Genomic DNA, 21722 nt, shown 5'->3' with positions numbered 1-21722 from the left:
CTTAGTGGTAGTGCTGACCAGCCAGGACATTGTTGGTCAATGCACGCACCTGGAGAGGGCAGCCCCAAGGGATCTCCTGGTTTCCAAGGCCCTGTTATAGACCGTTTTTCACCTGTTACTGATGATTTGTCACCCCCATACCACATTGCTCTCTTGCTTTGGGGTTCTTCGAATGCCATGGGGAGTGACAAGGCAACAGTCTTAACTTTCAACTAAGTAAAATAACTACTGCTTCTGTACTAGTCCAAGCTTTAAATCATCAGAGCCCAGTTATGGAGTTAAGAAGTAACCATTTTGGCCTGGCACGGTAGCCTGGCAGCTAAAGCCCTCGCCTTGCATGCACCCAGATCCCATATGGGTGCTGGTTCTAGTCCTTGTGGCCCCGCTTCCCAGATCCCTGCTTGTGGCCTGGGAGAGCAGTCAAAGACAACCCAAAGCCTTGGGACCCTGCACCCCTGCACCCCTGTGGGAGACCCGAAAGAAGCTCCAAGCTCTTGGCTGTGAATCAGCTCAGCTCTGGCTGTTGCAGTCACTTGGGGAATGAATCATCGGATGGAAGATCTTCTTCTCTGTTTTTCCTCCTCTCTGTACATTTGCCTTTGTAATAAAAAAAAAAAGGTCTTTTAAAAAAAAGAAGTAACCATTTCTGGGACCAGTATTGTGGTGTAATGAGGTAAGCTGCCACTCTATAAGTCATCCCATAAGCACACCAGTATCCCATATAGGCATTGGCTTGAGTCCCAGTTTTTCCATTTCCAATCCAAATCCTTGCTAATGCATGTGGGGAAGCAGCGGAGGACAGCCCAAATTCTTGGGCCCCTGCATCCAAGTGAGAGACCCAGATGTTCTTGGCTGCTGTCTGGCTGACCCAGCCCTGGTTGTTGTATCCACTTAGGGAGTGAACCCTTGGATGAAATATCTCTTTCTCCCTGTTTCCCTCTCTCTCTCACTCTCTTTCAAATAAATAAAAATAAATCTTTCTTTAATTAATTTTTAAAGAAAAAATTAATATTTATGCAAGTGATTCTCTTTTTTTATTTCATTTTGTGACACAGTTTCATAGTTTCTGGGATTCCCCCAACCCTACCCCATGCCCACCCCACATGTTGGATTCCTCCACATTGTTGCAGTAGTATAGTTCATATCCAGTCATGATTCCTTCATTGCGAGCATGTACCATGCATAGAGTCCAGCATCTTACTGTCCAGACAAGTTCAACAGTTTCATTGAGAGACCATCCCTAGTCCGAAAATAGAGCTGGTAGAATATCATCCCCTCCAATGAAAACTCACAACACAATATCATCAACAATTTACAACATATGGAGTTAATTGATATGGTATTGAGTGACTAATATGTTAGAAAATTATGCAAGTGATTCTTACAGAGTTGCCCCTCCCAGTGCTGTTGCCTGGTTCTTGACCCAAGCGTTCTGGCTCTGGAGGAGAGAATATACATAGCTTGCTTGCTGACTCAGAGTAAACACTGCAGCTTGAAGGTCATCAGTGTCAGTCAGCTTTTCGTTACTATGACTAAAGTCCTGAGACAAGCTACTGTTTGAGGAAGGAGTTTTAATTGGTGAACAGTTTTGGAGATTCACAGCCCAAGGTCTGGCAATAGTATCAGTTGAGCATTTAAGGAGGGTTGCTAATGCTTGCTTGAGTACAGGGGAAGGATCAGAAGGAAAGCCAGGTGGCAGAGAGAAGGCAACTGAACCCAACTCAGGCCTCTCCTAAGAACCACTTTCCCAGGTCACAGCGACCCAGCAGACCTTCCATGAAGCCCCAGTCCTAAACTCCATAATTGGATCAAGTTTCTAGCCTCCTGAACTACCCTTAACTCATGATTTGGGGGATTAAATGTTCATAGGAGTTGGGGACCACATTCTCTACAACTATTATATCTCCCATGTGATGTTATAAATCAAGCTTTTTGCACCTCCTACTAGGCCACTTTGGGGTAAATGGACACAGCAGAGTGTCAACTCATTGTCTCACCACATTGGCTGTAAAATTCACTTCTAGAACTACAGCACCCGTGTTAGGCTGTGATGTTGTGGCTGGTGCTGTCGTAGTGTGTTGATTGTTCAATCAACTGGACTGGGAGAACATCCCATAATGTCAGAGGTGTAGGCAAGGGAACTGATGGTACTATGAGGGCCAGTGCAGTGGCTCAGTAGACTCATCTTCTACCAGCAAGTTCCAGCAACCCATATGGGTCCAGTTCGTGTCCTGGTTGCTTCACTTCCCATCCAGCTCCCTGCTTATGGCCTAGGAAAGCAAGAGAAGGTGGACCAAGGCTTTGGGACCCTGCACCCATGTGGAAGATCCAGAAGAGACTCCTGGCTGAAGATGGCTCAGCTCCACCCCTTCTGGCCACTTGGGGGATGAACCAGTGGGTGGAAGATCTTTCTATTTCTCATTGTCCCTGTAAATCTGTCTTTTCAATAAAAATAATTAAATCTTTAAAAAAAGAAAGGTGGTGTTGTACAAGTGGGTATACCACAAATTCTGAGTATCTATCTGTTCAAGCCCACTTCTATACAGACAACTGCCACTTCATTGGAGGACATGTATAATTTGGCAACTAGATGTGTTCTTTGGAGCCACAGAAACTGAGTTCTAGCCAAGTTCTGCCATGTATCAGCTATATGACCATGAACAAATGACTTATCCTGTGTCTGCTTCAGTCTTCTCATCTGACATGGAGCTGATGGCAATAACAATAGTAGAATCTCCCAGAAATGTATAAGGAGAGTGTTCAGCATGGAGCCTGGCACACACACACTAAAGTTAGCTGATTTGGTAGCTTAGTGGATCAGAGAACGCCCTGTTACAGGCACTGGTTACATGGTTACCTAATGTCCCATGATCAGGCTGCTGCATTTACTGGTGCCCAGCAACAAGCTGGGATGTGTTCATGGAGTTCACAGCTCAGCTGCGAAACCCTTGGGGTTGGTGCCAGGAGTCTTCTATGTGCATGTGCCGCTCAGCAGCGCTGGCTGCAGGTGCTTCAAGCACATTGGAGCCACTCAGTCACGGGGTAGGGCTTCCTGGATCAATGAGAAAGCCTTCTCCTGCTTCATGTTGCACTCTAGCCTGGCAACCGCTCATGTTGCTAAAGAAATGAGCTGAGATAGCATATTTAAAAGTGGCTGTGTAATCACTTCTCAGTCCTTTGGTTAAGATCGAGTGTAAATCTGTCCCCTGAAATCCAACAAGAAGTGCATGCAGCACACCATTATATAGTGCCTCCAACAACCACAGATAACAGATGCAAGTAACCTGAAAGACCAGATAATAATATAGCATTGCTTCTTATTTTTAGAATTTTTATTAATATAGAGATTGCCCAGTGCAGTAGCCTAACAGCTAAAGATTTTGCCTTGCATGTGCTGGGATCCCATATGGGTACCAATTCATGTCCTGGCTGCTCCGCTTCCCATCCAGCCCCTTGCCTGTGGCCTGAGAAACCAGTCGAGAATGACCCAAAGCCTTGGGACCCTGCACCTACGTGGGAGACCTGGAAGAGGCTCCAGGCTCCTGGCTGTGGATCGGCTCAGCTCTGGCTGTTGTGGTCACTTGGGGGAGTGAATCAATGGATGGAAGATCTTCCTCTCTGTCTTTCCTCTTCTGTGTATATCTCCAATACAAATAAATAAATCTAAAAAATGCAATATAAAGAGAACAGATTTTATGTATTTCATAGCTAACAATTCTAAGTCAATCATACTTCGCTCCCTCCCCATCCCATTTTCAATCTCCCACTTTGCTTCCTTTCTTTGTAATTTGATTTTCACAAAAAAATAATAATTTCAATCCACTCTGTAAATACAGTCGTAATGCATCATTAACCACAAGATTCAACAAAATAAAAAGATCACAATCACACAGAAGTATAAATAATGGCTAAAAACAATAATCCAATTATAAGATTTCTACTTACTTCCTATAGCTTTTTTGTCTTCTAATATTAGTGATAACTTGTCAGAGAAAGCATGACATTTGTTACTTTGAGGCTGGTTTATTTCAGGAAGCATAGTAGTTTCCATTTGTATCCATTTTGGTGCAAAAGAGAGGATTTCATTCTATTTATTGGTGAGTATCTCCTTGGTTGTGTAGACGCTTCTTAGCTCAATGGAATCCCACTTGTTTGTATTTGTTTTTATTGCTTGTGGTCCTGAGGTCTTTTCCAAGAAGTCATTAATGCCAATGTCTTGCAGAGCTTCCCTAGTCATTTGCCAGCATTAGGTCCATAGCTTTAAATACATTGTGAGTTGATTTTTGCATAAGGTATAAAGGAGGGTTCTTGTTTCGTACTTCTGCATACAAAGAGCCAATTTTCCCAGCACCGTTTGTTGAAGACTTTCTCCAGGGATTGGTTTTAGTTCATTTGTCAGATTAATTGGCTGTGGCTACATAGAATAATGTGTGGGGTTTCTGTTCCGTTGGTCTCCATGTCTATTTGTGTGCCAGTTCCAGGGGGTTATTGAGTATAGCTGCCCTATAGTATGTTGTGAAATCTGGTATTGGGACATTTCCAGCTGTGTTTTGGTTGTTGAAGATTACTTAAGCTCATTGAGGTCTCACACTTTTGTATGAATTTTAGCATTGTTTTTTTTCTAGATCTGAGAAGAATGCCCTTGGTATTTTGATTGGGATAGCTTTGAGCCTATACAGTGTTTTATGTAACATGGACATTTTAATTATACAGAACCTTACAACCTATGAACATGGAAAAATTTTATAATTTCTAGTGTCAATGTTTTTTTATTTTCATTGTAGGGATCTTTCACTTGGTTAAATTTTTTACAAGATGTTCACATTTTTTAAAAAGATTTATTTATTTTATTACAAAATCAGATATACACAGAGGAGGAGAGACAGAGAGGAAGATCTCCCATCTGTTGATTCACTCCCCAAGTGAGCCGCAACGGCCGGTGTGCACCAATCCGAAGCCGGGAACCAGGAACCTCTTCCAGGTCTCCCACGCGGATGCAGGGTCCCAATGCATTGGGCCGTCCTCGACTGCTTTCCCAGGCCACAAGCAGGGAGCTGGATGGAAGTGGAGCTGCCGGGATTAGAACCGGCACCCATATGGGATTCTGGGGTGTTCAAGGCGAGGACTTTAGCCACTAGGCCACGCCGCCGGGCCCAAGATGTTCATATTTTTGAAAACTGCCTTCCAATAGCCATTGTCCAATGACCTGAAGACTGGCCACTGGGCTTACCTCCTGCATGTTACAATTAGATCAAGTTTATACCCTAATCCATCAAACATTAACATAAATATCTGAGTTTGGGTAACCAAGCCCTCCTGTTCAACTCATAATGCTCTGGCAGAGAGTATTTCCTTAGCCCATCTGTGATGCTGTGATAGAACACCTGGAGCTGGGTAACCTCTGAGCTGGTGCCATGCCTCAACATGTTAATCCTCCACCTTGCAACGCTGGCATCATATATGGACACCAGTTCAAGTCCTGGGTGCTCTACTTCTGACCCAGTTCCTTGCTTATGGCCTGGGAAGGCTGTGGAGGGTGGCCCAAGTCCTTGGGAACCTGTACCCACGTGGGAGGCCTGAAGGAGATTCCTGGCTCCTGGATCCTTGCTTAGGATTGGCTCAGCTCCAGCCACTGCAGCCACCTGGGGTATGAACCAGTGGACAGAAGGTCTTTGCTTCTCTCTGTAAATCTTGGCCTCCCCAATTAAAATAAATCTTTTTAGAAAAGAACAATAACCTCTTTCCCACCATTCTGGTTACTGAGATGTCCATGGTTGAGGTGCTGATAAATTCAGGACCCAGTGAAGTCCTGGTTTCAGTTTCCAAGATGGCATTCTGTTGTGGAGTCTTCTCATGCCAGGCAGGCAGTGATGGGCCTGCCCAGCTCCCTCCGGTCTTCGATTAGCTCCCGAGTCCCATTCATGAGAGCCTTGTCCTCATCCTTTCATCTTCCTTAAGGTTTCTCCCCTTATGCCATCACACTGGGGTCTGAGTTCCCACAGAGGCATTTGGTGAGGGGTGTGGGGGCACATTCAGTCTGTAGCAGGTTCAGCCATCTAATGCTTTATAGCAGTGATAAGCTTTGAGAAATGTGTGTTTAGATTACTTTGTCACTAGCGTGGCCGAGCAGTCTAAGGCGCTGGATTAAGATTACTTTGTCACTGTGTAAATATCCAAGAGACACACACTTGGATGGTCTAGCCTATGGCTCCTAGGCCACAAGCCTGTGCAGAGTGTTATTGTGACGGACACGTAGGCCACTGTCACACAGTGGCAAGGTTGTGTGTGGCTATAGTATAAAACTGCCAAATAACTAGAATTTTTCAGCTCCATTTCGATCTGATGGATCCATTATTATGCTTGTAGTCTGGGATTGACCAAAGGTTGCTATGCAACTCTAACCACATATACAAATATTCTCATTCTTGTGCATCCACACAGTTGCTCATTGACTCTGCCTTGAGTTCTCCTGCTTTGGACAGGTAGTATCAGCTTGCCTTCCAAAATTTGTGGTTTTTTGCTCTTTCACAAGTTAAATATGAGACATTTTTCCTTATCCTATTTGCTAACATTGAGGGGTTTTTTGTTTGTTTTGTTTTGTTTTGTTTGTTTTCATCTTTGTTGGGGCTGGCTCTGTGGTATACCAAGTAAAGCCCATGTATGTGGCATCAGCATCCCACAGGGGCAATGGTTTGAGTCCTGGCTGCTCTATTTTGGATCCAGCTCCTTGCTTATGTACCTGGGAAAGCACTGAAGATGGCCCAAGTGCTTGGGCTCCTGCACACATTGGGATGGCCTGCAGAAAGCTCCTGGCCCTGGGCTGGCTCAACTTCCACTGTTGTGGCTATTCGGGAAATGAACCAGTGGATAGAAGATCTCTCTCCCTGTCTGTCTCTTATTCTCTTTTTGTAACTCTGCTTTTCAAATAAATAAATAAATCTTTAAGAACATCTTTGCCATTTGATAGGCAACAATTGATATTTTGTATTATTTTATCATGGGTGACTTTAAACACCTAGGATGTCCCAGCTCTGTTGTATTTATTTGTGACTGAGCCCATTTCCCTGCCAGGACACAAGCTCTCTGTGGACACAGCAGGGAGTACCATATGCTGGTGGGAAGAGTGGGGAAGCTCTGCTTTCCTCATAATCCTTCAGAACAGGTACACAGGGTGAGATTCTTCCATAAGGAGCTCGTCTTTACGTCTTTTCCTCTTGCCAGGCTTGCTTGTAAAAGGTCTAATAAGAGTGGATGCTTAGTGGACACATGTCCCACCTGGGAGTGCCTACATTTGTTTCCTAACTCCCTCTCCTGGCTTGAGGTTCCTGCTAATACAGGTCCTAGTGGGTAATGAGGGCGGCTCAAGTGATTTCAGTTCCTGCCACTAGCAAGGGAGACCTGTACTCCTGGCCCGTGTTTCCAGCACCAGTCCAGCTTCGGCTGCTGTGGGGATTTGAGGAGTGAAGCAGCAGATGGAAACTCTGTCTCGTTCCTTTTCAAATAAATAAATTCATGAATAAAAACATTTGAAAATATAAGACAAATATTTAACAGGTCCACCAAAGTGTTGCTAAAGTATTGCTGCCACATAAACGTTTTGTGACAAATGTTAATGGGCACCAGTTCTTGGAGTGCCATGCCTGGGCAGGTGAATAGAATCAGAAAGAAACTAAATAGTAACACAGGGGCCTGGCTTGGTAGCCTACTGGCGAAAGTCCTCGCTTTGCATGCACCAGGATCTCATACAGGTGCCAGTTCTAATCCTGGCGGCACCATTTTGCATCCAACTCCCAGCCTGTGGCCTGGGAAAGCAGTCGAGCACGGCCCAAAGCCTTGGGACTCTGCACCCAAGTGGGAGACCCCAAAGAGGCTCCTGGCTCCTGGCTTTGGATTGGCACAGCTCCAGCCATTGCAGCCACTAGGGGAGTAAATCAACCGACGAAAGATGTTCCTCTTTCTCTCCTCCTCTCTGTGTATCTGACTTTCCAATAAAAATGAATGAAACTGTAAAAAAAAAAAAAAAAGAGTAACATGGAAAAAAGGAAGGAGATAAAAAACAAGGTAGAAGACTCCCCAAACCTGGCCCTCCTTGTGATTTTTCTTAGGCCTATCCTGGCCAATCTAGCTTATTCTTTCCAAGACTATAGCTTCCAGTTCATAAACAAGAAAGGAAACCAAGAGTCTCTGGGCACTTCCCTGCTGTAGTTTTGGTCCTATATCCAGGGACATCATCATCCCTGAGTCATTAGGTTACTCACCTATTTACTCAATAACTATGCATCTTGAAGCTATACTCTGCTCGGTTCTGCGGCAGTCGGTAAGACACTCCCCTTCCCTCAGGAGCTTCTGTGCTAGGGGAGGGTGCATGGCAGTAGTCACAGACAATAAGGCATCGAATGGGAATAACGGACTTGATGGGAGTGGAAGTGAGGGCATGGTTGGGTTGGGGAGGATAATTCTGATCCCCTTCCCTCCAGGAACAGCGTGTCCCTCATGGGAACGCTGCACTTGCCACCTCTAATACAGTGACTGGAATGGTCTCTCCTGTGCAAGGCTGGCACTCTGGGGAGGGCCTGGCCTGGCTTGGTCACAGTCGGTGAGTGAGTCGGGCAGTGTCTGCTGGCTCCCTGCCCTGGATGTTTCCCGACACCACTCCAAAGTGACTCCTGCTTCTCCTCCCTTACCCCCTGCATGGCCCTTTTTCTTCTTTAAAGCTTAGGCCCCCTCAGAACCAATGGCAGCATGCTTGGAAGTCAAAGCCCTGGGCCCTGCCCCGGACCTACTCACTACTTCATTCATATTTCCTTTAGCACTTATTCATTCATTCCCTCTTTATTCCAATTGCTATTTCTAGCCTGTTGTCTGTCAAAAATACTCCCATCAATGTGTGGATATTTCGTAAGCTCAAGTAACTCCAAAGTGTATGCTAACTCAGCATTGGTATTCATTAGAAGTAGTTCTTCACTAGCCTGAAATTTTTCTAGGTTTTGGCACAGTATGTGATTTTCATTTGGACATTTGGGGCATTATGCTATGAGAGACTGATTTTATTTAAGTTTTTAAAATATATTTATTTACTCATTTGAAAGGCCAAGTGGTAGAGAGAAAGAGAGAGATCTTCAATCCCCTGTTTCACTCCCCAAATGACAGCAAGGGCCAGGGCTGGGTCAGACCCAAGCCAGGAGTCAGGAGTTTCTTCTGGGTCTCCCACATGGGTGTAGGACCCAAACGGTTGAGCCATCTTCTGCCGTTTTCCTAGGCACATTATTAGTTGGGAGCCAGATCAGAAGTAGAGCAGCTGAGACATGAACCCATAAGGGATGCCAGTGCGGCAGGTGTTGAGATAATCCAGTGTATCACAACAACAATACTTCTTCTTTTTTTAAGATTTATTTATTTTTATTGGATAGGCAGATACACAGAGAGAAGTCACAGAGAGATCTTTCGTCTGCTGGTTCATTCCCCAAGCTGATTCTAAGATAGGAGCCAGGAGCTTCCTGCACATCTCCCACATGGGTACAGGGTCCCAAGACTTTGGGTAATCCTTGACTGCTTTTCCAGGTTACAAGCAGGAAGCAGGATGGGAAGCAGGGCTGCTGGGATTAGAACCAGTGCCCATATGGTCTGTGGAGAACTGGTGTGGAAACATTGTAGAGTTTCTCAAATCAGAGCAAGCCAATTATAGCAAGCCAATCACAAACATCAAGGTCATAAAGAGAGAGGGGCAGAATGGAGATGAGACAAGAGTTGAACTTGCGGTCACATGGAATTTACTCATGGAATAGGTTCACAGTGGTGGCTAACCCTTGCGCATGCAAGGCAAGGACCTTAGACACTAGGCTACTGTGCTGGGTCTAAGGATTGTTCTTAAATATCCATGTTTCTTTAAACACATAGTAGTGTTGTTCTGAGTATGTACAGAATTCTAGTTTACAAAAATGTTATTGTGCTATGCATTTTTTCTTTGTATCCACCATTATGTTTAAGGTTCAGTCACATTGCTGTGTGCATACCTGGCTCATTGTCAGCATGCCATCCCCCACAGTTTGCTTAGCTATTTCCCTACCATGGACAGTCAAGTGGCCTTGAACTTGCCATAGGTCCCAATAACCCTTCAGAGTTTTGTTCAGGGAAGTCTGATTGCTTGCCTCATAAAGCACATAAATTCTTCATTTCACCAAATTCTGGATTGTACCCATTCTCTCTCTCAATCATCATACCATCTGTACGTTCTGATACTCGCCTCTATGGAGGACATAAAATGGAAGATTACTGTTTGAAGGTGCAGTTGTCTGGTGACCAAGTGAGTTGCAACATTTCTGTATCTATTCACTTGATTCAGCCAAAGGTTGCTGTGAGTGCCTGCTGTGTCCCTGGCATTACTCCAGTCACCAAAGCGAGAGCCTGCCTGGAACGCTTTGATTTTCAAATCTCATGTCACTTTCTTGTTACTTTGTAAGACTTTGTTGCATAGCTAGATATTAGACCCATGTCACTTGTAGACAGCATGGACATTCTCCTGTTCCTTTGTGGTCTGGTCCTGCCTGGTAACATTGGGCATGGTCCCCTCCCCTGCGTGACTTTTTATTAAAATAACCCTATTTTGATAAAGTCAAAACCACTTCTTGCTCACGGTGTTAGACATTGCCACAGTGGTAATTCGTTGAATTTTGTTCTGCTAGCACTGCAGCTTTTTTTCACATTTAGGATGTAGAGTCTGTTTGCAAGCCACCTGTTATGTGATGCAAAACTGTAATATAATCTTATTTGTTTTTTTTTATATGATGAATTCATTTTTCCAATGCAGACTTTTCTAAAAGTTTCATCATTTAGCAAAACAGATGTCAGCCTGGAGTCTATTCTGGAAGCAGGATGAGTCAGAGGTTTGCAAATAGTTGCAGTCAGAAAATGTCTCTGTGAAACCAGACCCAGGGCAGTTCCAATGTCACCACTCTACACAGTGCCAGAGCTGACGACTGGTTAATGCCATGAGGTGTCCCAGGAACAGCAGCTGATGGCAATGGACAGGTGCTGGTGGCTAGCAGAACCTGGCCCCAGCAGGACGAATTACAAATTACAAATCAAGCAGATTCTGAAATTCGCCATAAATGTTGGAACTCTCTTGCAAGCACTCTCTAACAGTTGCACAATTTTAGAAAATTTAGAAAGCACAAATTCAGAATGTGTGCACTCTAACATTTGCACAAATAGATTTCAGTGTGGCTAGGCTGTCAGGCCATGGCTTGTGGGATCGGGATTTGGAGTTCAAAGCGCAGCTCGGTCACTCATTAGCTGCCTGATCTTGGGCAGATTACTTCTCTCAAAAACACATATAGGAGAAAATCCCACCAAGCACTCATCCTGGAGCTTGCCCGTGTTGGTACTCAACAAACACAAACAATGAAAACAAGGCTGGTTAGATGACGGATTTGGTGTCTTGAGGAACACAGAGAGTGAACAAGCTCTGACTCTCAAAGGGAGGATGAAAATAATCACAGCATAAGAGATAACCTTGATTTTGTCTCTAAGAATGTCACATTATATATCCAGGATTTAAAGGAAGGATAGTCTGACAACCCGAGAAATGGGAGTTAGGGCATGGGACAGGAAGTAAAATTGCAGGATGAGGACAAGTTTCATGGGATGAAGTGACTTTAGGGAACATTTTGAACAATAATGAAAGCTTTGGCAGGGAAATCCCACTTCAGCTGGAGTGCAGTGAATTGGTGTAATAGTCTGCTTTTGGTTACTATAACAAAATACCAAAAAAGGCCAGGCAGCTTTATAAAGAAAAGAGGTTTGTCTTGGCTCCTGGTTGGGGAGTTGTGAGATCAAGGGGCCACATCTGGTTTTCTAGTTGACAGAGTTCCAGAGCTTCTGAAATCCAGACCCTGCACAACTGCCTCTTCCACAGTGACCTTGCCATCGACTCAAAGCTGTGTAGAGTCAGAAGTGAAAGATCCCTGGGTGTGTGATTGGCATCTCAAGGTGGGCAGTCTTGTGGAACACAGCCCTTTAACTTGTAGGATCTGACCCTAACTCCAGGTCAACAGCATCAGCACTGGCCTAAACTATAGGACAACCAGACAAAGTCTGTGGAGAACTGATGTGGAAACATTGTAGAATTTCTCAAATCAGAGCAAGCCAATTATAGCAAGCCAATCACAAACATCAGGGTCATAAAGAGAGAGGGGCAGAATGGAGATGAGACAAGAGTTGAACTTGCAGTCACATGGAATTTACTCATGGAATAGGTTCACAGTGGTGGCTAACTGCGGGCAAATACACTGAACAAGCAGGTGGCAGAGAGCCCAGCCCTCGAGCAGACTGGGTCTTAGATAATTTCAGGTAGTCCTGGGGTCCGGAGGGAGAGCAGTGGGCAGAGCTGATCTGGTTTGTACAAGCTTTTTGCAGGTGGACCTTCCTCTCTGCAGGCTGGAAAAGAACCCAGAGGGTAGGGTGTGGGAAGAATACAAGGTGTAGGATTGAATTTGTGGAGAAAGAATTCAGGGACTCGGGAGTCCCTAGGGGTTAGGGTCTGCTCTCAGACAAGTGGTCCAAATGGCTCTGAAGCTCCTGTCCTTGCTCTGTTGGGGCTGGTAGAAGAAAGTAGGTTTTTATTGTGAAGTTCAGAGCCAAGAGCCAAGCAACATTGTTGACTGCATTAGGACGGAGATGTTTATAGCTTGCAGATGGGTTTGAGAAGTACATGTTGAGTTCACATGAGGGTCCCAGGTTGGTCTGCGGTGTTTGTGGCCCTGCTTGGAGTGGTCCACATTAGCACATTGTGTTTTAGGAATGTTGATGATGACAAAGTGGGTGTCTGTCACTCAGGTGGAAGATGCTTCTTGCCCAGGTTCTGGACCTCCAGGAGACACCGTCAAGATAAGAACAAATGCTGAGTTGTTCTCTAAGGGGGAGGCCAGTGCTGCACCATGCCCTCAGTGCAATGAGTAGCTCTTAGGAGAAGGTTGATTTGCAATCTCAGAAGCAGGGCAGGAAGCAAAGCTAAAGGAGGGAGCAGGGAGGGGGCTATTAGGACCTGCTGGAGTCTAGTGTCCATATCAAAAGGCACCATGGAAGGTTTTGGAACCTGCTCTTCTACAGATTTCAGTGGGCAGAAGTGGCGTATTGAGAATAGTGCCTCTTGTCCCCTTCCTGGTCCGCCTGGAGCTCCTAGGCCTCACCTACCTGTGTCCAGATGCTTGCAGCTGCTGCCACCTCACCTGGGCATCTCCACCTACAACCAGCCCGAAAGCACAGCCTTGAATGGGGCAGCTCCTCTGTCTGCCAGGTTAAATTCAACCCTCAAAGTCTCCAGGATCAAGTCCTAACTGTGAAGTATTAAGAGGGTGGCAATGTACCCTGGCTGTAGTGCTGAGGGGTGTAGTCACATGGTCAGATCAAGTCCACACCTTTAAAACCCATCAGCCATGAGCATATGATTCTGGCATATATACAATCCCATAAGTGTGGGGACCCAAACCCTGCTGAACCCACAATAAGGACAGTCTCTGGGAGGTGAGTAAGATTAGCTAAGTCATTCACGTGAAGTCCGCATGACGGAATCCTGACAGCTTCAATGTAGACCCAGCAGCGGGAGAGACGCACAGGCGGACATGTGCACTCCCTGACTCTTGCCAAGTGACGCCCTGGGCTGACCTGAGTCTCTGGGAGGAGGAAGCTATCAGCAGAGTCTCTGCCCAGTGCAGCTCCAGAATCATGAGCCCAGGTACACTTTGCTTTGTAAAATAAAACCTGTCGGGGCCCAGCACTATGGCTCAGTGGCTAAATCTTTGCCTTGCATGTGCCGGCATCCCATATAGGCACTGGTCTGTGTCCCAGCTGCTCCATTTCCCATCCAATTCCTTGCTTATGGCCTAGGAAAGCAGTGGAGGATAGCCCAAAGCCCTGGGACCGTGTGTCTGCATGGGAGACCTGGAAGAAACTTCTGGCTTCAGATCCGCTCAGCTCTGGCCATTGTGGTCACTTGGGGAGTGAACCAGTGTACAGAAGCTCTTTATTCGTCTCTTCTTCTCTGTACATCTGCCTCTTCAATTAAAGAAATATATATTTAAAAATAAATAAATAAAAGCAGTAAAAGATGGCCCAAGTGCTTGGGCCCCTGGACTCCTGTGGGAGACACAGAAAAAGCTCCTGGCTTCAGTCTGGTCCAGCCCTGACCAGTGTGCCCATTTGGGGAGTGAACAAGTGGATGGAAGACTCTTTCACTCTCTAACTCCACCTTTCAAATAAATAAAACAAATCTTCAAAAAACAACCCTGTGCTTTATAAAGCTGCCCAGCCTCAGCTATTTCATTGTTACAATACAAAAGGTATTCATGAAGTAATTTTGGCAATATTTTGAATAAATCAAATATCACTTGATGACAATACAAAGCATTTATGAAGAACCCTCTAAGTATTAGATATGAATAGCAAGGTTTGCATTCTTGGATTTTACAGATTCTCTGAGAATTCATTCATTAACATATAGGGGAAAAAACAAAACAGACTTGTCAAGCAGTGACAGAAGTCATCAGTAAAGATAGAATGTTGATGCAAGCATGGTGGCATATCAGACTAATCCTTTGCCTGCAGCACTGGGAATCCATATGGGTTTCAGTTCGAGTTCCAGCTGCTAAACTCCTATCCAGCCCCTGCTAATTGCCTGGGAAAGCAGTGGAGGATGGCATTATGAAAGAAGCTCCTGATTCCTGGTTTCGGACTAGCTCAGCTCTGGCCATTACAGCCATTTGGGGAGTGAACTAGCCAATAGGAGATCTTTCTCTCTCTGTCTCTCCATTTCTCTCTCTCTCTCTCTTTTTCTCTCAAATTCTGACTTTTGAATAAAATAAATAAATCTTTATAAAGGAAAGGAAAAGAAACAATATGTTCAAGGATTTCTATCTTATGAAATTACTCCATTGACCTTCATATGTGTATATCTCAGAGGTCAGCATGGTGGTATAATGGGCTCACCCTCTGCCTGTGGTACCAGCATTCCATATGGGCACCAGTTGTAACCCTGGCTGCTCCACTTCTGATCCAGCTTCCTGCTAATGGCCTGCAAAAGCAGTGGAGGATGGCCCAAGGCCCTGAGTCCCTACACCCACACGGGAAACTCAGGAGAACCTCCAGGCTCCTGGCTTTGGACTGGCCCACTTTCAGTCATTGGGGCCAATTAGGGAGTGATCCAACAGATAAAAGTTCTCTCTTTTAGTCTCTCCTTTCATTCTGTAACTCTTTCAAATAAAAAATATATAATAAATTTTGTAAAAGTGAAATAATTTTCTTACAATTTAAGCCCACCCTATGACCTCAAGTTTTACTGTGACAAAATAGAATAACATTTTCATAGAATTTCGGTAAACATAAGATCTAAAAGTTTACTATTTAAGAAACAGTGGGTATTACAGTCTATTTGTAAGATAATGTTTCATATGGCTATATGACTTTTTTTTTAAAAGCACAGGTTTACTATCATTTTCATCCGTTCATTCAATCCGGATCTTCACTCTCGGTATCAGGAGTTGGGGACATGAATCTGTGCTCACTCAGGGAGTAAAGGACAGCGGTCCTGGGGCTTAACAGCCTAATCTCCCACCCTGTGGAACAGACATCTCATACGGGCGCCAGTTTGTGCCCTGGTTGCTCCACATCCAGCTCCCTGCTTGTGGCCTGGAAAAGCAGCGAAGGATGGCTCATAACTTTGGGCTCCTGCACCCATGTGGGAGACCTGGAAGAAGCTCCTGGCTCTGGATTGGCTAACTCTGGCCATTGCGACCATTTGGGGAATGAACCAATTCATGGAGGATCTTCGTCTCTCTCCTTCTGTCTGTAAATCTGCCTTTCTAAATGAATGAACGAATGAATCAATCAATCCTGTGCCAAGACCTGCAGAGGAGAGGTGCCTGCATCAAGAAAGCTGGCCTGCGGTAGGTGGCGAGCTGGAGATGAGATCCGAGAGGTGCCGAAGGTGGGTCCTATAGGGTGGGGGGAATTTGGGCTGGGAGCCGTAGAGCAAGCAACAGGCCTTGAGCACAGAGGCCCGCAGGACTCGCGGCACTGGACTGTTGCTGTCAACCTCGCTCTGGCTGCTGGTCTCAAGGCAGCCTGTAAGTGCTCATTGTGTTTGGAGCAGCCAGAAAGATACACCCGCTGTTTCCTGAGCTGGCGGAAGCCCAGTAACGAACAGGTTTAAGCACTATAGACTCCCTTCTGCCTTGAGACTGTAGGAATTGCCACCTGCTTCCCACACACAAGCCAGACCTCGCAGTAACTCCACAGACCCAGCCATGCACCTCGTCAGGGGCTTCTGTCCCCCTCCATTTCAAGCAAGGGATACGCTGGGATGATTTACCCCACCAGAGGGAGACCAGTTGGAGATGACCCCAAGGTGTTTTTTGTTGTTGTTTTTGTTTGTGGCGGGCTGATGGGCTCCAGCTGCAGTCAGGCTCCTGTTTTAGGGCGGATCTGAAGGGGGACATTCACCTGCTTGGTTGAGGTGTATGCTAACGAGGTATTCTAGGAAACCCAATCAGGAGTCAGCAATGCGTGACCGTAGGGTGTGTGATCCACCAGGTCTATGGCTGACAGGAGGTTGGATAGTTACCACCTTGTCTCTTGGCCCTCCCTCGGCGCTCCAGGAGGGTTCCTTCCTGTACTTCCTTTCTGCTCTGAGGTCCCAGGGAGTATTTATTTATCAACACTGTTTTTATTCATCCCCTTCGTTGGAGCTTGAACCGGGTTCCCAGCCCGCTCAGCTCTCTGGGCGCAGGTGTATCAACATCCAAGGAGAAGGAAGACCTGGATGGCCTGAGTGCTTTGCAGCAGGTGGAAGCTGGGGAGGCCCAGCGCGATCACCCGCGGGTCGAGCCCCCAGGGCGGGGCGGGGCGGGGCGGGGCGGGGGCGGGACAGGGCAGCGTGCGTCCGCCCAGGAGCAGGCTGGGTGCTGGGCGGCTCCTCGCGGGCCGTAAAAGGCCGGGGCGGCCCGGGGAGGTGTGGCCCTTCCTGCGGGAGTCCTGCGCCGCCGCTCGCCGTCGTCTCCCACAGCCGCGGCCTCTCCACAATGGGCGCCGTCTGGTCGGCCCTGCTGGTCGGAGGGAGTTTGGCCGGGGCCCTTTTCGCATGGCTACTGCGGGGCAGCCCCGGGGACGCGGGGATCAGCAGGGGCGCGGAGCCGGATAAAGAGGCCCCTGCTAGGGAGACTGCAACTCCCGGAGGCCGTCCGGGAGGAGGCGACAGCAGCGGCCTGAGCCCTGGCCCTGGCAAGCGAGAGCTGGACAGTAAAGCAGGTATTTCCCTGGTCTGCAGGGGTCCTTGAACTTTCCCGAGGAAGATGGGGTGGGGGTGGGGACGGGGAAGGGAAATGGGGCGGACGAGGAAAGAGGACGGAGAGGAAGAACCTGGAGCTTTCCTGGCGGCCCGTCCCTGCGGGACCCTCTCCAAACTCCGGTTGTTCCTGCAGCTGGCTGGGCTCCAGGCTTCTCAATGGGGTGCTTGGAGGGGCTGGGACGCATGGGCTGAACCCCCCGCTGGCGCTGTGCCACGCTGGCCTCTGCCTCCCTGGGCCCTCCTGCCTCTCCTCTTGGAGACGCTGAGCACAATGCGAGGGCCTCATCCTTGGCCTTAGGAAAGACAGGCTCAGCAGGCTCAGAAGGAGCCCCCTACCCTCTTCAGCCTCCACCCAAGCGGGGATCTTTTCTCAGTCCCAATCCTGCATCCTCGAGACCTTACCACCCCCCCACACACACACCGCCATGGGAGCAGCTGAGTTAGCGGGGCGGGGCGGCTGTGCATGCGTCCTGCTCTCCGGACAGGACGCTTGTCTGGGACAGACCAGGTTCAGGGTGGACTTTGGCTCTGGGTTGTTTCCGGGTGCCCCTTTCAGGAACCAGGGTACACTTTCAGCGCAGCCCCTCACCGAACCCAACCTTTAATAGGGAGCTGGGATTCTGTTTAGTAGAATTGACATTCATGGTGACACATGCGTTTTGGAAGACTGCAGGGCAGGCCCGGAGGGATTCTTGGCAGGAAGCCTTGCCTGCCAACATGCTCCCTGGCCAGCCGCCCAGCCGTCCGGGGCGCTGGGCCTGCAGCGTCCTGGGGAAGTGACACCTGTGAGCTTCCTTCAGCCGGCTCGTGTGTCTCGCTCCCACGGTGGGGATGAAGAGAGACTTGATGTTATCTTTTCTAAAAGTGGCAGATTTGGGAATTCGGAGTAGCATTTGCTCACTTGTCACTTCCAGCCCCACCACTGAAGAGGAAGGAAGTAAAAGAGGCCACCCTTTCCCTCTCCCTGATTGGGTGATTTGAGAGATTGCAACCTTGCAGGGAGCTCTTGGGACTGCGGATTCGGTGACTGCAGGGAGCTGACTGTGTCTTGTTGAGAACATGGGCGCTGTGTACAACGGGAGGGGATGCACAAACTCCTAGGATGCACTGCTCGGGCACCAGATCTTACTGATCCGCCCTGGATCTATGAGTGCCCACCCCTGCCCTGCCCACCTTGAAAAGAGCAGCTGCTAAAATCTTGAGAGAGGAGAGAGAGAGCGCTTGCATACCCTGGGTCACTCTAAATGCCCACAAGTCCCAGTGAGGGTGAGTAAAGCCGGGAAGCTGGGAACTCCATTCAGGTCTGCCTTATAGTGGCAAAGGACCCACACTGCCTGCTTCACAGTCTGTGAGGAAGCTGCTAGCCAGGGGTGTGAGCTGAGACTGACACAAGAGGTGGGCATCTTAACTGCATGCCCAACACTTGCCTCTAGGTGATGTGTTTCAATGGTAGGAGCCAAGTAGTCTGACTTGTCCACTCACCCTCATGGTCCTGACCATGGGAGACTGAGAGGACCGTGGCAGGTTGTACCTTTACAGTGTGCCACTCTATTGATACTGTTGCACTGGTATGCTGACATCTCTGGCTGTGCATGTTAACAGTGCTTGTACATGTGTATTCTTAGAGCACAGCGTATACAAGGACTTTAAGTTCTGGATATTAGTAGAGGGGAAACTGCCGAGAGCAGCAACGCCTTGGGCAACAGTGTCATCTCTGCCTGACTATATGTGAGCTGCTGCCTAATCCTGTTATGTATATTTTGTTTGTTTCTTAGAGCAATATCAAGAAAGCAACGGAAGCTTGATTTCTGAAACCAGAGACCTTGGCCGCCTGCAGGAGACAGCATGGCAACAGCAGAATGCTACTGGAGGTGTCCACACTGGCTCCCAGGAGCCTGTTCCTTCTGCGAATGGCAGCTCTGGGAGCCACTCGGGAAGCCAAAGTCTGGAATCTCCTAGAGGAGAATGGCGATTCCAGCATGAACGAGAGGTGCTGGCTAAAGCCGGGCAGCAGCTGCCTTCTAGCAAGACACCTGTGGACAGCATAGAAGTGGGTGTCACCCAACTGGACAGTCAGGGCGCTGCTGATCAGGACTGGGAAATGGTGTCCAGGCACTCATCTTGGGGGGACATTGGTTTGGGTGGTAACCTAGAGCAGGGAACAGAGGGTGGTTGGAACTTTGTGGAAGCAGGAGGTCGAGAAGCAGATGTGAAACCAGGCAGAGTGGTGGCCGCATCAGCAGAGGCCCAGCAAGTTAGCATCCGGTTCCAGGTGCATTACGTGACGAGCACTGATGTCGAGTTCATTGCTGTGACTGGAGACCATGAGCATCTCGGCAGGTGGAACACTTACATCCCGCTCCACTGTAACAAGGATGGCCTCTGGTCTCATTCTGTTCTCCTGCCGGCAGATACCGTGGTGCAGTGGAAGTTTGTGTTGGTGGAGAATGGGGGAGTCACTCGCTGGGAAGAATGCAGCAATAGGGTCCTAGAGACTGGCCGTGGGGATCAAGTGGTTCACAGGTGGTGGGGAATTCCCTAATGGAGTTTGCTGAGTGTGAGACACCTCAGCTGCTGCAGCTGGAGGTAAAGTTAACACAGTGGACTGGGTAGCACACTGAAGATCCTAAAAGTGGCATGACTCCAGACTTAGCCAGTGGAGCTGTTTCAGACTTGCTAGTGATTTGAGTCTAATGTGGTGGTGGTGGTAATGATGCTTCCGGCGAAGTTGGACTTTTCCCCTATGGCAATGATGGATTTGTGCTGATCCATCATTACTTTGGGGCTTGATCCTATTTGGAGAGTGACCTGGCTAAGCTTCTCAGACTGTGGAGCACAAAACCTGACCCATGGCAGAGTTCCAGTTTCAGCCTTAAGTGATTCTCAGACCACAGAGCCAAAGAATCACAGTCAGAAATAGCTGCCTTCCTATCGGCCTGGCTGAGCAAGTGCTCCTTATGATGGGCACATTTCAGGTATAGTTACTGTCCCACTGTTAGCAGGACCAGAAAACACCTGGCCAGGAAACATGACTAGGGAGGGGACAGGTGTGGCTGGGAGGTACCCAGCTTTTCTGTTTGATTGTGCCAGGGGCAGTTTTTAATGACAGCGAGTAGGTCCTTAACTAACTGGTCTGTTGTTGATGGCGTGGAGACAAGGGTTACAGCCATCATGGGAGCAGCCCACAGGGATGGGGACTTGAACGGGGTTAGGGCGTGGGCTGAGCAGATGGGGATAGGCTAAGGGGCAGCCGATTGCAGGGAAGGCCTTACAAGACAGCCTCTCTGTCTGCTGTGCCTCTCTCCCCAAGGCCCTCCAGCAACTGTTTCACTAGTCACCCCCTTCCCTCTCCTTTTATAGCAGTAATTATCTTAGCTAGTGCACTTATACAGGACAGAAATACAACCTGGCCTGGAGAAGAAATAAGCATATTTAAATTATTGTAAGTGAATAAATAATAAAGCCCAAGTTTTAATATCTTTATTAAATGTCTTAATTATCTGTCTGAATCTTAGTAACACAAAAGCCTAAATGTAAAATATTTTCCTGCATTTACAACAGACATGTAGAGAAAGGTAAACAACAAAAAGTATAGAAGATGTGAAAGATGTATTTTTCTCTTCCCTTTGGAGAAAAAGTTTAGAATACTTAAATGTTTCCTTTACTTGGAAGAAAATTGAGTATGCTTGATTTCTTTTTATAATTTACTTGAAAAGCAAATTGAGAGAGAGAATGGGGGTGAGAAACAGAGAGAAATCTTGCATCTGCTGGTTCACTCCCCAGATGGCCTCCATGGCTAGTTCTGGGACAGGCTGACACCACGAGCCAAGTTCTATCCTAGACTCCAGTGTGTGCTTGAAGAGGCCCAGGCACTTGGACCATCTTGCACTGCTTGTCCGAGTGCATTAGCACCGAGCTGGATTAGAAGCAAAGCAAATAGGACTCAAACCTGGCACTCCAATAGGGATGCTGGGGTCACAGTTAGAGCTTAACCCACTAAGCCACATTTTTTTTTCTTTGAGTAAGAGAAAGAACACAGGGGGAGCTGGGCGCTAAGTGCTCCTATCTGCTGGCTAACATCCCAAATGCTTCCAAAGGCCAGGAGCTGGCAGGAACCATCACTGCCTCCCGGGGTCTACATTAGCAGGAAGCTAGAAGCCAAAGGGCAGCAGCAGGCACAGACACTGGTACTGAATGCGGGTGTCTGATGCAGCATCGCAGCTGCTGGCCAGATGCTTGCCCTGCAGCGGATTCTAACATGTCAAAATAGCATTCGATGACATCTGTTGGCAAAATAGTGTTTTATTCCTGATGAAAAGAATGATATGAAAAACAGCATTACAAAGTAAGTAGAACTATGTCACCACCAGCCATTTTCTCACCT

General features: G+C 47.5%; 1 protein-coding gene across 1 annotated transcript; it reads left to right on the top strand.

The window, feature by feature from the left end:
- Window positions 1-16982: 16982 nt before the first annotated feature.
- STBD1 (starch binding domain 1) lies at window positions 16983-20346 on the top strand. The gene is made up of 2 exons (XM_004596224.2): window positions 16983-17298; window positions 19114-20346. The coding sequence occupies exons 1-2, from the start codon at window positions 17073-17075 to the stop codon at window positions 19878-19880; spliced, it is 993 nt and encodes a 330-aa protein (XP_004596281.2). The 5' UTR covers window positions 16983-17072; the 3' UTR covers window positions 19881-20346.
- The last annotated feature ends 1376 nt before the right edge of the window (window positions 20347-21722 follow it).

This window comes from Ochotona princeps, chromosome 7 (genome assembly GCF_030435755.1).
Source record: "Ochotona princeps isolate mOchPri1 chromosome 7, mOchPri1.hap1, whole genome shotgun sequence".
NCBI classification, from domain to species: Eukaryota; Metazoa; Chordata; class Mammalia; order Lagomorpha; family Ochotonidae; genus Ochotona; species Ochotona princeps.
The sequence above is the reverse complement of the archived record's forward strand: the minus strand, read 5'-3'. Positions and strand labels throughout refer to the sequence as shown.